Source organism: Phocoena phocoena, chromosome 4 (genome assembly GCF_963924675.1).
Source record: "Phocoena phocoena chromosome 4, mPhoPho1.1, whole genome shotgun sequence".
NCBI classification, from domain to species: domain Eukaryota; kingdom Metazoa; phylum Chordata; class Mammalia; order Artiodactyla; family Phocoenidae; genus Phocoena; species Phocoena phocoena.
The window spans coordinates 17,134,414-17,147,179 of record NC_089222.1 but is presented as its reverse complement, the minus strand read 5'-3'; the positions used below and the strand labels follow the sequence as shown (position 1 = coordinate 17,147,179).

The following is a 12,766-nucleotide window of genomic DNA, read 5'->3' as shown; positions in this document are numbered from 1 at the left end:
TAAAAAGCTTGTTTCTCTTTTGCCATCAGAGCGGCCGCATCCAGGCATTTCCCTGAATCTGGAAGCCTACTCGGTTGCAGGCGCTGCCCGGGCCTGCCTGCCTGGACCCTCCATCCCGGGCGGGGGTATGTGTGGTACAGACAATAGACAAGCAAACATCAGGTTGGTGACAACGTGGGGCGGGGACGGGCTCCTTTACAGGGTGACCGGGGAGCCCCTCGCCTTCTGAGAACCTGGAAACCCAAAGCGCTACTCGCCGGGCTCGGGCCCGCACGGAGGAGGCGGTGCGTGCGTGCGCGCTCTCGAGGCGGCGGCGGCGCGCGCACGCGCGCCACCGCGGCCCGCCTTCCGCAGCGGAAGATGCGGCCGAGGAGGCGGCGGCGGCGGCGGCGCGCTCCGGCGGTCTGAAGCGGCGGCAGGCTGCCACGGGCCGGCGGCGCGATGAGCTGGGCGGCCGCCCCCGGCTCGGGGCTGTGAGGGGCTCGGGGCCGGGGGTGGGCGGCGGCGGCGCGGCGGGCGGCCCACGCTTCTTTTCGGCGGCGGCGGCGGTGGCCATGCGCAGGACGGCGCGGCCGGGGCCGCCGGGCCGGGGCCGCCTCCCGTGGACCCGGGGCCCGAGGGCCCCGCCGCCGCCGCTGCTGCTCCTGCTCGCGCTGCTGCCGCTGCTGCTCGCACCAGGCGCCGCCGCCGCCCCTGCCCCGAGGCCGCCGGCGCTGCCTCCCGCGTCTGCCGGGCCCAGCGTGAGCCTCTACCTGAGCGAGGATGAGGTGCGCCGGCTAATCGGTGAGTGGGGCCGCCTGCGCCGGGGTGGGCAGGTAGGGTCGGGCCCCGGTGCTTCCGGCCGCCGGCGGCCCAGTCCGCGCGACCTGGACCGCGGGCGGGCAGGCCCCAGCGCCCCGGGTCGCCTCTGGGCCCCGGCCTTTGCCTGCCTTGCTGGCCGGGAGGTGTGGTCCCTGCCCGGCCCCCGCCCTTGGCCAGCCTTCCGGCCTCCCCCGCACGTCGCGGAAAGACCCGGGGACCCCTCGGCCCCCGGCGATCTACCCCATTCCAGCCTGCTTACAGCCTATTTAGCCTTTCGCCTGTTCCCTAGAGGCAGACTCTTCTTCCCTGCCGCTCCAAGTTTCTTCGACCTTTCCTCAACGTGTCACTCTAGGGCCCTGGATTTTGGATACTCGAAATCCACGTTTTATTTAGGTTAAATCTGCTGTGGTTTTTGATGCCCCAGTAGAGGCTACACTACGGTGCTCATACTTTCTGGTTATCGTAGTTTTTTGTTTTTTGTTTTTAAATGAGAGACAGAGATTGGTTATAAGGGCACTGCATGTTCGTGACAGTCTCCAAATCTTGGGACCGATAAGCATATTTTACAACAGTGAATGAATCTCCAGGTAGCCGACCTTTTAGCTTTTTCAGTACCTTTTTGGTTCTTGTGTTGGAGTTTGGACTGATTCTGAATTTCTGGGCCACTCTTCTACTTAGAATACCTTGTAAGAAAAGGAGAACTTGGCTTTGGGTCAGTTGGTGGTTCTGTGCTACCTAATTAGCTTTGTCATTGGGGAATTAATTTGAAAAATGTGACTTTGTGGATTCTGGAAATGACCCCTTAGAGGAAGGTCTGATAGAAATGGCCCCAAATGGGAAGTCTTTGGTAGTTGCAGATAGCTATACATTCACTTTCTTTTGTGTATTATGGGCCATAAAACCACATTTTTTTTCATTTTTATTTCATCTCAGATTTGTGGTGCATCTAAGGGTTTGAGGGGAAAAATTATTCTTTTAAGCATCCATTAGCTGTCATTTTATTCAATTTTTTTTGTTATAAGACTTTCTTGAGGTCTACTGAAGTCCACTCAGTGTTAAAATGGAACTGCTTTTAAGCAGGCTGTTTAGACATTGTTACATATACGGGTTTGTCCCCTTTAACCAAAGAATGCTGTGTTTTTGTAATGTCCTGCTGGTCTATAATCCTCTTTTTAGTCTGGTGGAATTAGCTGAATTTAATTTAGCTAAGTTAAAACAGCAAATTGGATTAGTACTTGAAACAAGACTAAGGTTTAGGAAAAATAATGAATGCTTATAAATTGACTCAACATTAATTTAAAAAATATTAATGTATTATGCATGGTTTTGTAAAGGTTTTTTGGTTAAAAGTGTGTATATAATTTGTGACTTTGTTTACATGTAAGAAACCAATTGAGGTAGGGGACATGGCACAACCAGAGGCTGACATTGATTGAGTGCCTGCCATATACTTCCTCCTACATGTTTTATACACATTATTTCCTCTAATTTTCTTGTGACCCAGTGAGGTGGATATCATTATTTCTCTTTTAGAGATGAGGAAAGTGAGACTTTAACTTGCTCAAGGTCACACATTAATAATCTTTTTTAAAAAATAATCAAACATAGTGTTGACATAGGCTACAACAAGTTTCAAATTTCATTGAATGAAATAAAGATATTTATATAGAAGTTTGATTATGGCATGGTGGAAAAGAAGTCATTGCTAATTAATACTTGAAATGATGTATTTGTTACCTGATTGATGAGCATCCAGTTTGTGCCCAGGAATGAGCTGTTGGGAAGAGGGGAGGGAGGATTTCCTCACTGATCAACCTTGGTCCACCTCTGGGACAAGGGGAACCTTCAGTAGTATTTTCTCTAATGCAAACAGAGTTGACCTGTTACAGTGGGTCTCTTGACTCTCCATCCTGCCAGATCCAGGTCCTCTCCTTCCTTCCATCTTCCTCATCTATTCTGACTTTATTTTTTGGCTGCCCCTGGCTGGGGAAGAACAATTGGGTGGGGCTGAGATGTATACCAGGCATACTGATTTCTCAGAATGCAGTTTCCCACAGGAACTCTTATGCTTATGGTGTTTAAGACTACTTGAAATACTTTGTACCATGTTTTTGTATCATTATGGGTTAAATGCCTTCTGAAAGCTGACTTGGGAAACTAACCATCGCTTTATAATATTTGTAAGACAATGAATTTGCAATTCCAAGTATGAAACTTATAAATAAAGTTGGTAGTGACATCTTTATAAATTGAACTGATTGTTCTTGACATGAGAATAAGTTGTTTTAATCCAATTCATATATGCACATAGTTAAAAAAAGAAATCAAATAGTGCTAAAAGACCTCAAATGAAAAAACAGCAGTCTTCTGCCTTTGGCCTTTTTATCCTCCGGACCCTACTTTCTAGTGGAAGCTACTATCCCAAGCTAGCTCTTTTTTTTTTTTTCCCTGTTTTTTTTTACTTTTCATATTTTGAAATCAATGTAGAATAAGCATTTCACTTCCTAGTATCATAACTGAGCAGTTGTCTTCTTCTCTTGCCCAAACCCCCCAATATAGTTACATCATTTTTAGTAAAACCAGCAGTCTGTATTTAGATTATTGTATATTTATATTTACAATATATTTATATTGTAAATTTTTATTATACGTTATTATATGTATACATGTATGTATACGTACACACACACACATATATAAACTCACTTGTGAGTTAAATAGTGACCCATGGTTATGTTTTCTTCTCCTGTATGTTATTGTTTTTCCTGGAGCAAATAAACTATAAACTTTTTGAGTCTTTTCTGTATCTATGGCTACAATCTCTCATACACTCCGAGAAATATGTTAAATGCCTTTTGATATTTTTTTTCCAGGTAACACATCAAATCATCTATCACTTTCACTTGGTTTCCTCTTAGAGACTCCCTGCTTTGGAGCCTTCCATCCTCTTCTTCCAATCTGGACAGTAGGATTATTTTTCCTGCACATACTGTACCCTTCTTTCCTGTCTTGGAGCCTCTGTTTCCTGGATCTTCTGTCTTCCTTTTTCTTTGTTTGCTTCATTTTGCTAAAGTGTATCCTCAGTAGCTTACTGAGAAGGGTTGCATGGGAGGTAAATAATTTGAAGCCTTATATGTCTGAAGGTGTCTATCCTATCCTCATGCTTTATAGGTGATTTGGCTGAATTTAGAATATTAGACAGAAAAAAAAATATATTTTCCCGATTTTTGGTGGCATTTTTACACAGTTTTCTGGCTTTAAGGGTTTCTGATGAAAAATCCAAAATCATTCTGATTCCTTTTTTTCCTTGTGTGTTTTTTTCTTTTTTTTTTTTCTTTTGGTTGTTGTTGTTTGTTTGTTTTCTGTTTTTTGAGCTTAGGGTCTTTGTCTTTAAAAAAATTCTGTAATTTTATCAGCTTCTGTGTGGGTCCTTCCTTCTGTTTGTGGTCCCTCTAGTCTTAGTGAGCCCTTTCAATCTAGAGACTCATATCCTTCAGTTTTCAAAAATGTCTGTTACTTCTGATAATTTCCTACCCATCACTTGTTTTGTTTCTGAGATATCTATTGGTTTGGTTATTGAATCTTCTGGAATTGATCTTCAGATACTCAACGTATGTTGCCTCTTATTTATATCTCTATGTTTGGAGGTGGGAAGAGGGGGAAGTTTTCTCAATTTTGTCTTCCAAGCTCTTTTATTTTTAAAATTTTAATGATGATTTTAAATTTTAGAACTCTTTGTTTTCTGTTTCCATTTCCATTTCATTTTATTCTAATTTTATGGATGTATTATCTTCACTTATCTTTGAGGCATGTGTTTGTTGTTTTTAATTTTTTCTGTATGTTTAACATTTTTAAAATATTTCTTCTGCTTCCTCCAATGTGCCTGTTCATTTCATAGTTCTTTTTCTGTTCATTTAGATAGTATCTGTTGATCCTTGGCTGTCTGTAATTAAGAGTGAGATGCTGAAAAATTGATTAGGGGAGGGCAAGCTTGTGGGTGGGTAGGTGGGTGGTCCATTGGCCTCCCTTGGAATGTGGGTGAATGTTTCATTGGGAACCCCCCCCCCCCCACACACACACACATATCAGTACCTTCACAGTTTCTTTGGGACTGGTCAGTGTCTGCAGAGAAGACACCTGCAGTCTGCTGCCTCTGGTGTGCTTGATGGTACACCAGCCTCTGTGGTTCAGTTTTTTCAGAAAAACTTTGGGTCTCCTGCTGGACCTGGGGGCCCAACTGCTTTGAATGCCCCTCATCAGAGGCTCCCCCTTTGACAGGCCAGAGCCTCAAGCCAGCCTTTGGTGGCCCTTGTTGCATCCAGGGCTGAGTCCCTCTAGAGGTTCTGAGAGGCAGTGACCACTCCTTCAACTGCTTCCCATCTTGCAAAAGTTTGTTGAAATATATGTTGCGTTGTCTTCTTTCCCTTTCTGTGTTTGTGGTTTAATGTCTTTGTGATTTCATTACTGTCATTTTAGAGGAGTCCTAGGAGGATGGGGGTAAAGGCAAGTGGTCATTCTACAGTGTGTAAATTGTTGGGCTTTGACTATTGAAGAGCTGGTGATGTGTAGTTTTTTGGTACTAACAGTATTAGGAAGAGTAGTGGTGGTGGTCACAGAAATGGTTGACACTTGAATTTAGAGTGCTGCTGACGTGTGGCAACCTTGCCTGTGTCAGGTACAAAGGTAATCCCTGTTTTGGGTGTGTATTGTTACTTCCATAATATAGATGAGGAAACAGATGTGCAGGAAGTATGTAACTAGCTCATTCCTTGGTAGTAGGGCATGCAGTCTTGATAGAAGTCCATCGGTATAGAGACTCCAAAAGCCTCAGACGTTTTATGTGGCATCCCTGTGTCCCCAGGCCCTGCTTAGGCTGCAGTGTAGGCATCCATTTCTCCATTTTACTGATGAAGACTGATCTGGGGCCCTTTGGGCAGTGAATAGAGGGCCAGGTCTTGACTCAGTCTGGAATCCATATTGCCTCTTCGTCAGCTCTGGAGGAGCTGTGATTAACCAAAATGCTTAAGGAGTAGAATCGGCAAGCCTGCTGCCACATGTGCTCATCTGTGGTCTTGATTATTATCTGCATTCTCTCCTGTTCTCTATCTACTTGATAATTCTAATAGCTGAGTTCCCTGGAAGTCCAGAGCTGGTGAAATCAGTCTGTGGCTGGGGCAGTACCAGGGCGTGTGGGAATAAGATGCTGATGGGTGGGGGGTATGATATAAACTGGTCATGGCAGCGGTGATGGTGGTGATAGGGAATCTGTAGGAGTCAGGGGGACTTCTGAGAATAGACTCTGCCTCACACCAATTAGAAATTCACTTTGGATAACTTGCCTCTCCATTAAAATAAATATCCTCTGAAAGAGTTAAGCGTTGTTCACATCCTTTTTAAAATCAGTTCAATACTAGTTGAGATCATTGCTCCCCAAATCAGTCCAGTAAAAAATTTTGAAGCCCAACCAAGTACCATATATTGTGGTAGAAAATGGCAATTCAAAATTACTGAATTCCTTTTCTTGAAGAACTCAAATTTCGTAGGGGAGACTAACAGTTGTATCTCCAACTATAACACTGAGATAAGAGTTATACTGCTGATTGATATAAGTTTTTGTGGGAATGATTACTTTTGACTGTAGAAGGAGGGGGAGTGGAGAGGCTTAGGGGCTTTCAGGAATGTGTTCCAGGAAAGGAGACATTTGAGCCTCATCTTGAAGGATGAACTTGAAAGACAGAAAAGAGGAGCATTTCATGTCAGGCAGAGAAAATAGCACGAACAAAGCCATAGCTGTATGGAAGCAGATGTGTGTGAATTCAAGGAGTAGGCTAAGGTGAGAAAATTTGGCAAAACCAGGCAGTGGCAGAATATAAAGCTGGGAGGTAGGTTGCAGTTAGGTTAGGAATTTGAAGTTTATTTTATAGGTAATGAGGAACTGTTGAACTTAGGAAAGGAGAGTATACAGATAGGACTGGGTTCTAGAAAAGACAGCTTCGGCCCCAGTGAAAAGGGTGGCCTGAAGACTGAAAAGCTGGATCTGGGAAATGGGACAGAGTCAGCCTTGTGCTGGTAAGAGGAATCAACTAGGACTGTTGAGGGGGGCGTGGGATGGATTTGTGAGGAATTTTCTGGGAGTTTGGAGAAGACTTAGTGGAGGACACCTCAGGGCTAAAGAAGAGGGAGGAGTCACAGAGGAATCTGAGTTTCACATTTGGGCAGCTGAACTGAAGGACTCTTTTTGAGAAATGGTTGAGGAAAAAGAAAGATGAGATGAGCCACGTGTTCCTCTCCTCTCAGCACCTCTCTTCCTCTTCAACCTCAGGCCAAGTGTTTGGGGGAGGGCAGTGAGGGTGTCCTCTCTGCTGGTGTCTGGCATATCCTGCCACTGCCCAGACTGTGAGGAGGTGGGTGCTGGTGGAGGTGGGTTAGCACCTTGCAGCACACTCTTAATCCTGGGCCTTTGGGTAGGGTTGGTGGCATTGATGCAGCATTAATTTGAATCCATGTGTTCTTCACTGGGAGAACAAGACTGAGACATTGTGCAATTGTGGGTTTTGAGGTTTTTTTTTTCCTTCTTCGTGCTACACATGTGGGAGAACTCTGTCCAGTTATGGCTAACCTGTCCCCTATGAGTCATATCCTGAGTTGACTAGTCAGTTCTGAAGGTGCTGCCTGGAACACTGTTTGGATTTTAAGGATCATTTTAGAAACAAATGAAACATGTAGGTATTTTTTTGAGCATCACAAATTGAGAAGTTCCACAGCATTACTTTTGGGGTTTTAACACAGTTATGCCAGCGTTCTGAAAAAACTTACCAGCTATACATACTAAAACAAAACAAAAACAAAAACTTGACATGAAGTAGAGCCACTAGCTACTCTGAAATTATATTATGCTTAAAAGTGTGCTTTTTTGTGTTATTGTTGATGTACATCAAGTACAATGTTTTCTAATCAAGATGTTATTAAACAGCTTTCATTTATGTAGGACCTCTAAAAATGTGGTGTGCCAGAACAAAAGTGTGTATTGCTGAATTAAGTAATAAACACTTATTAATTGATTCTACTTAACTATGCCCAGCAAGTGACAGTGCTGAATGGTAGAATATTTCTGAAAAGTAATTTAATAGGTCCCATTCTTGTTCATAAGACAGATACGTTGTGTCTTGTTCATAAATAATGAACATGTTCTTATATAAATGTCTTGCTCTGTGTCAACTATTTCACATATTTTCTTTTATTTTATCAACCACTGGAAGTAGATGGCATTGGCATTTTTCTATAGATAAAGCTGAGGCTCTGGGAAATTACAGAATTTGCTGGAGGTCACAGAGATGTCTAGGGCTATATGACTCTAAAGTGCATGCCTTCTCTACTCTGCTGCCTCTGAAAGTTAACAGTTCAGTCTTTATCTAACCAGATCATCTGAGGGGCTTAAACAAAGTACAGATTCCTATACCTACTCTGAGCAGTTTGTTTAGGAGATCTGAAATGGGGCCCAGCCAGTGAGATTTTTGAATGGCATGTTGCATGAATTGTATGATGTACGGCTTTTTCACATTTGAACATCTCTGAAATTGGAACCATTTCACAATCAATGATGAATCATCAGTTAATTGACAGCTCTTTTTCTTTCTTAGTGGCACAAAAAATAATGGTGCATTTTAGATTAAATGAAATATAGTATTTTAACAAGGTGATTTAAAAAAAATAATAAATTTATTTATTTATTTTTGGCCATGTTGGATCTTTGTTGCTGAACGCGGGCTTTCTCTAGTTGTGGCGAGCGGGGGCTACTCTTCATTATGGTGTGCAGGCTTCTCATTGCGGTGGCTTCTCTTGTTGCAGAGCATGGGCTTTAGGTGCGCAGGCTTCAGTAGTTGTGGCACGTGGGCTCAGTAGTTGTGGCTCGCGTGCTCTAGAGAGCAGGCTGAGTAGTTTGGCGCACGGGCTTAGTTGCTCCGTGGCATGTGGGATCTTCCCGGCCCAGGGCTCAAACCCATGTTCCCTGCATTGGCAGGAGGATTCTTAACCACTGCGCCACTAGGGAAGTCCCAATAAGGTGATACTGTGAAGGAGACAGACATAATTTGCCACCTTTCCTTTTTTTTGGGTACCTGTCACGACTTTCTTTCAGAGTTGTAAAATTCACTGGTGGTAAATTATTTACTTGTGGTAATGGCTGTGTAGTAATGTCCTTGCAGGGTAGACAAATGATGGCAGTGAGATATTACCATTAGGTTTAAGAGCAATGGCAACTCACTTTTCAGCTAGGAAGTTGCTGGCAAGAGAAATATCAGTGGTTCTCAACCTTATTTTGTGAAAGCCTTAGGGCCTTTTCCTAGACAAGGGTGTGGATCCCACACATACTAAGTTTTGCACACTGTGATGGGGGTTCTTAGACTTTGAGGACCTTACAGGGCCCCCTGATGAAAGCTTATGGGTACATCTGAATCCCTCAAAAGCTGGTTCTGGAAGGGGGCATCTATTAACATTCTATATTTCATCCTAGGATTCTTTGACCTCCTACGTGATTTTCTTTCCTTCTAGTTTTATTAAGATTTAATTGACATAAAGCACTGTGTAAGTTTAAGGTGTCCAGCATAATGATTTGACTTACATACATCATGAAATAATTAACCACAGTAGGTTTAGTGAACACCATCATCTCATATAGATAAAATATTAAAGAGAAAAAAAATTTCATTCCTTGTGATGAGAACTCTTAGATTTCCTCTCTTAACAGTGTTCATATATAACATACAGCAGTGTTAATTATCTTTATCATGTACATTATATCCCTAGTACTTATTTATCTTATAACTGAAAGTTTGTACTCTTTGATTACCTTCATCCACTCCCCCTGACGCCTGAATTAAAAAAAAAATTTTGCATACATTAAGGTTTATTCTGTTGTAGTTATATGGGTTTTGACAAATGCATCCAGTATAGTATCATATAGAATAATTTTGCAGCCTTAATAAGTCCCCTGTGAAGGGGGGCATTTATATTTATTAATACCTTTCCTTATATTTTAAATGTTTGCTTTTAAAAATGTATTTATTATGTAAAATTTCAAACATTCAAAAGTAGACAGAATAGTATAATGAACCTCTGTGTATCCATCATCCTGCTTCAACAACTATCAGCTCATGGCCAGTTCTGTTTGGTCTATACTTCTCCACTCCCCAATCTGCTCCCTTGTCCTACTCCCCCTCATCTTCTGCTTGGATTATTTTGAAGCAAACTCAGACATAAAATTTTTTGGTATGTATCTCTAAAAGATAGGAATTCTTTAAAATTTTGTAATAACTATTATCACACCTAAGAAATTAACAGTAATTCATAAATACCAAATATCTAGGCTTAGATCTTCCTGATTTCTAAATGAATGTTTATGTAGAGACTCTTGCCTGCCACCTGTTTCTTCCCTTGTCCCTGCTCCCCACCATACCACCGTTTAGTTCCTTTGGTGCCAAGCTTTTTTCACCCTAGGGTCTGCATTCGATGGTTGCTCTGCCTTATGTACTTTTCCTAGATCTTTACATGGCTAGAGCCTTCTAGATCTTAGCTTAATGTTACTTCCTCAGAGAGCCTTGCCTTCCTAGGGTTGACCCTCAGTGCTACTCTGTTCTGTCACCCTGTTTTCTTTTCCTTTTTTTTTTTTTAATTAATTAATTTGTGGCTACATTGGTCTTCGTTGTTGCGTGCGGCCTTTCTCTAGTTGCGGTGAGCAGGCTTATCATTGAGGTGGCTTCTCTTGTTTCAGAGCACGGGCTCTAGGCACACGGGCTTCAGTAGTTGTGGCACACAGGCTCAGTAGTTATGGCTCACGGGCTCTAGAGTGCAGGCTCAGTAGTTGTGGCGCACGGGCTTAGTTGCTCCGCGGCATGTGAGATCTTCCCGGACCAGGCCTTGAACCCATGTCCCCTGCACTGGCGGGCGGGTTCTTAACCACTGTGCCATCAGGGAAGCCCCCACCCTGTTTTCTTTTAAGTACCTGATACTTTTGTTGTTTCCATCTCCCTCTGTAGGAAGGCTAATTCTGTTTGAGTAGAGACCTTTTATATTGTTCCACTCTGTATGCCCAGCACCTAAATCAGTGCCTGGCATAGAGTAGGATATTCAGTAAAAGTTCAGTGAATGAATAAATGATTGAATCATATTTTCTTTTTGTTTTTTTGGATTCACTATCTTGTGCCTTACTGGGGTCATCATTCTCTTGATCATTTCCCATTGCCCGCTAAGTTATTATCCAAAAGGGGATTGGCCTGAACTTATGAATGTAAGTTTAAATCAATTAGTTTTAATAGCTTATTTCCTTTGAAGTTGCCTAATTTTCCCAAGTCTCTGTCCCCTGAACCCCCACTCTGGGTAAGGTGCCCCCCATCTTGGCTTCCATAGCTCTATACCATGTACAAACACATCTGTATCGCTGTACCCATCATGTTCTATAGTTTCCCTACTGCATTAAGGCTACCTCATGGCTTGGCACATAGTGGTCTCTCAGCAGACTGCTGGTCCACACTACAGTTGAAGGATGTAGAATATTCAAGAGAGATTCCGGAAAAATAATTAAAAGCCGGAAAACAATTTCTAATCTTTTCTTCTGAAATGCTAACCTGCTGTTAATCCTAGCCAGTGTATTTTTTCATCTCGTACATTGTAGTTTTCATCTCTAGAAATTTGATTTGGGTCTTTTTATATCTTCCATGTCTCTACTTAACTTTTGTGGGGTACAGTTACAATAGCTGTTTTAATGTCTGCTGATTCTAACATCTGCCAGTTCTGGGTTGGTTTCAGTTGATCTGTCATCTGTCTGTCTATCTACTTATTTTGCTTTTTTACATGCCTGGTAGTTTTTGACTAGACGGCAGACATTATGAATTTTACCCTGTTGGGTGCTGGATATTTTTGTATTCCTGTAATTATTCTTACATTTTGTTCTGGGACCAGTTAAGTTACTTGGAAGCAGTTTGATCTTTTCTGGTCTTGCTTTTAAGACTTGTTAGATAAGACAGGAGCAGTGCTCATTGTAGGTCCAATTATTCCCCACTACTGAGTTAAGACCCTTCCGTGTACTTTCTCCATTGACCTGTGACTCATGAGGTTTTCCAGTCTGGCTGGTGGGAATAGGTGATATTCCAAAATGTATGAAGTGCTATGCACGGTTAACCTTTTATTTTTTCTCTGCCCTTGTGTAGCTTCCTTATGCATGATCAGTACTCAGCTGAAGGCTCGAGGGGCAACCCTCTGCAGATCTTGGAAATTCTCTCTGTGTAGCTCTCTGTTCTCTGGTACTTTGTCCTATGTACTCTAGCTGTCTTTGTCTTTCTGAACTCTCATATATTTTGTCTGTTTTTTGATAATTTCAGACGAGAGGGTTAATCTTGTCCTGTTATTCTATCTTGTCCAGAAGTGGAAGTGGCCAAGGATTATCTTTTTGATTGTTTGCATCTTTTCTAAAGTTGTTTAACTCCTTAGATTATTTGTTAAAGGAGAGAATTTAGTCTAATTTCAAGAAAAAGCACTAAGGTTGTATACCTACGCATGCGTGCACATGTGCACAAATGTGGGTTTATACTAGCTAACATGGTGTGAGAAAATATTGGATTTGGAATCTGCATATTTGAGTTTTAAGTCCATCTCCTCCTTCTGTTATATGTGGGTAGGCAAGTAATTAATGTTTGAGTGTTGGTTTCCTCATATATGAGATGTATAGCAGGATGTCTGTTATCATATTGCCATAATGTATATGAAAATGCTACATAATCCTCAATAATTTATTTTAGTTATTGGTGGGGGATTTGTATGTTTTTGGATAAAAACTCAAATCATAGAATGTTAGAAAGAGAGGTCACTTAGACATCACCTGGTTGATTGCCTTGGGTAGCAACATTTATCACTCGCTGAGCAATTACTTATTGAATGTACAATAGGCCTTATTTTAGGGGCTTGACGTGTT

The 12,766-nt window shown here is 42.3% G+C and overlaps 1 protein-coding gene across 2 annotated transcripts in view; it reads left to right on the top strand.

The window, feature by feature from the left end:
• The first annotated feature begins 554 nt into the window (after positions 1-554).
• RYK (receptor like tyrosine kinase) overlaps positions 555-12,766 on the top strand; it is a 95,149-nt gene continuing 82,937 nt past the window's right edge. For both annotated transcript variants that reach the window (XM_065876344.1, XM_065876343.1), the window contains exon 1: positions 555-783. In XM_065876344.1, the coding sequence (XP_065732416.1) occupies positions 555-783 (229 nt within the window). The remainder of the gene's footprint in view (positions 784-12,766) is intronic.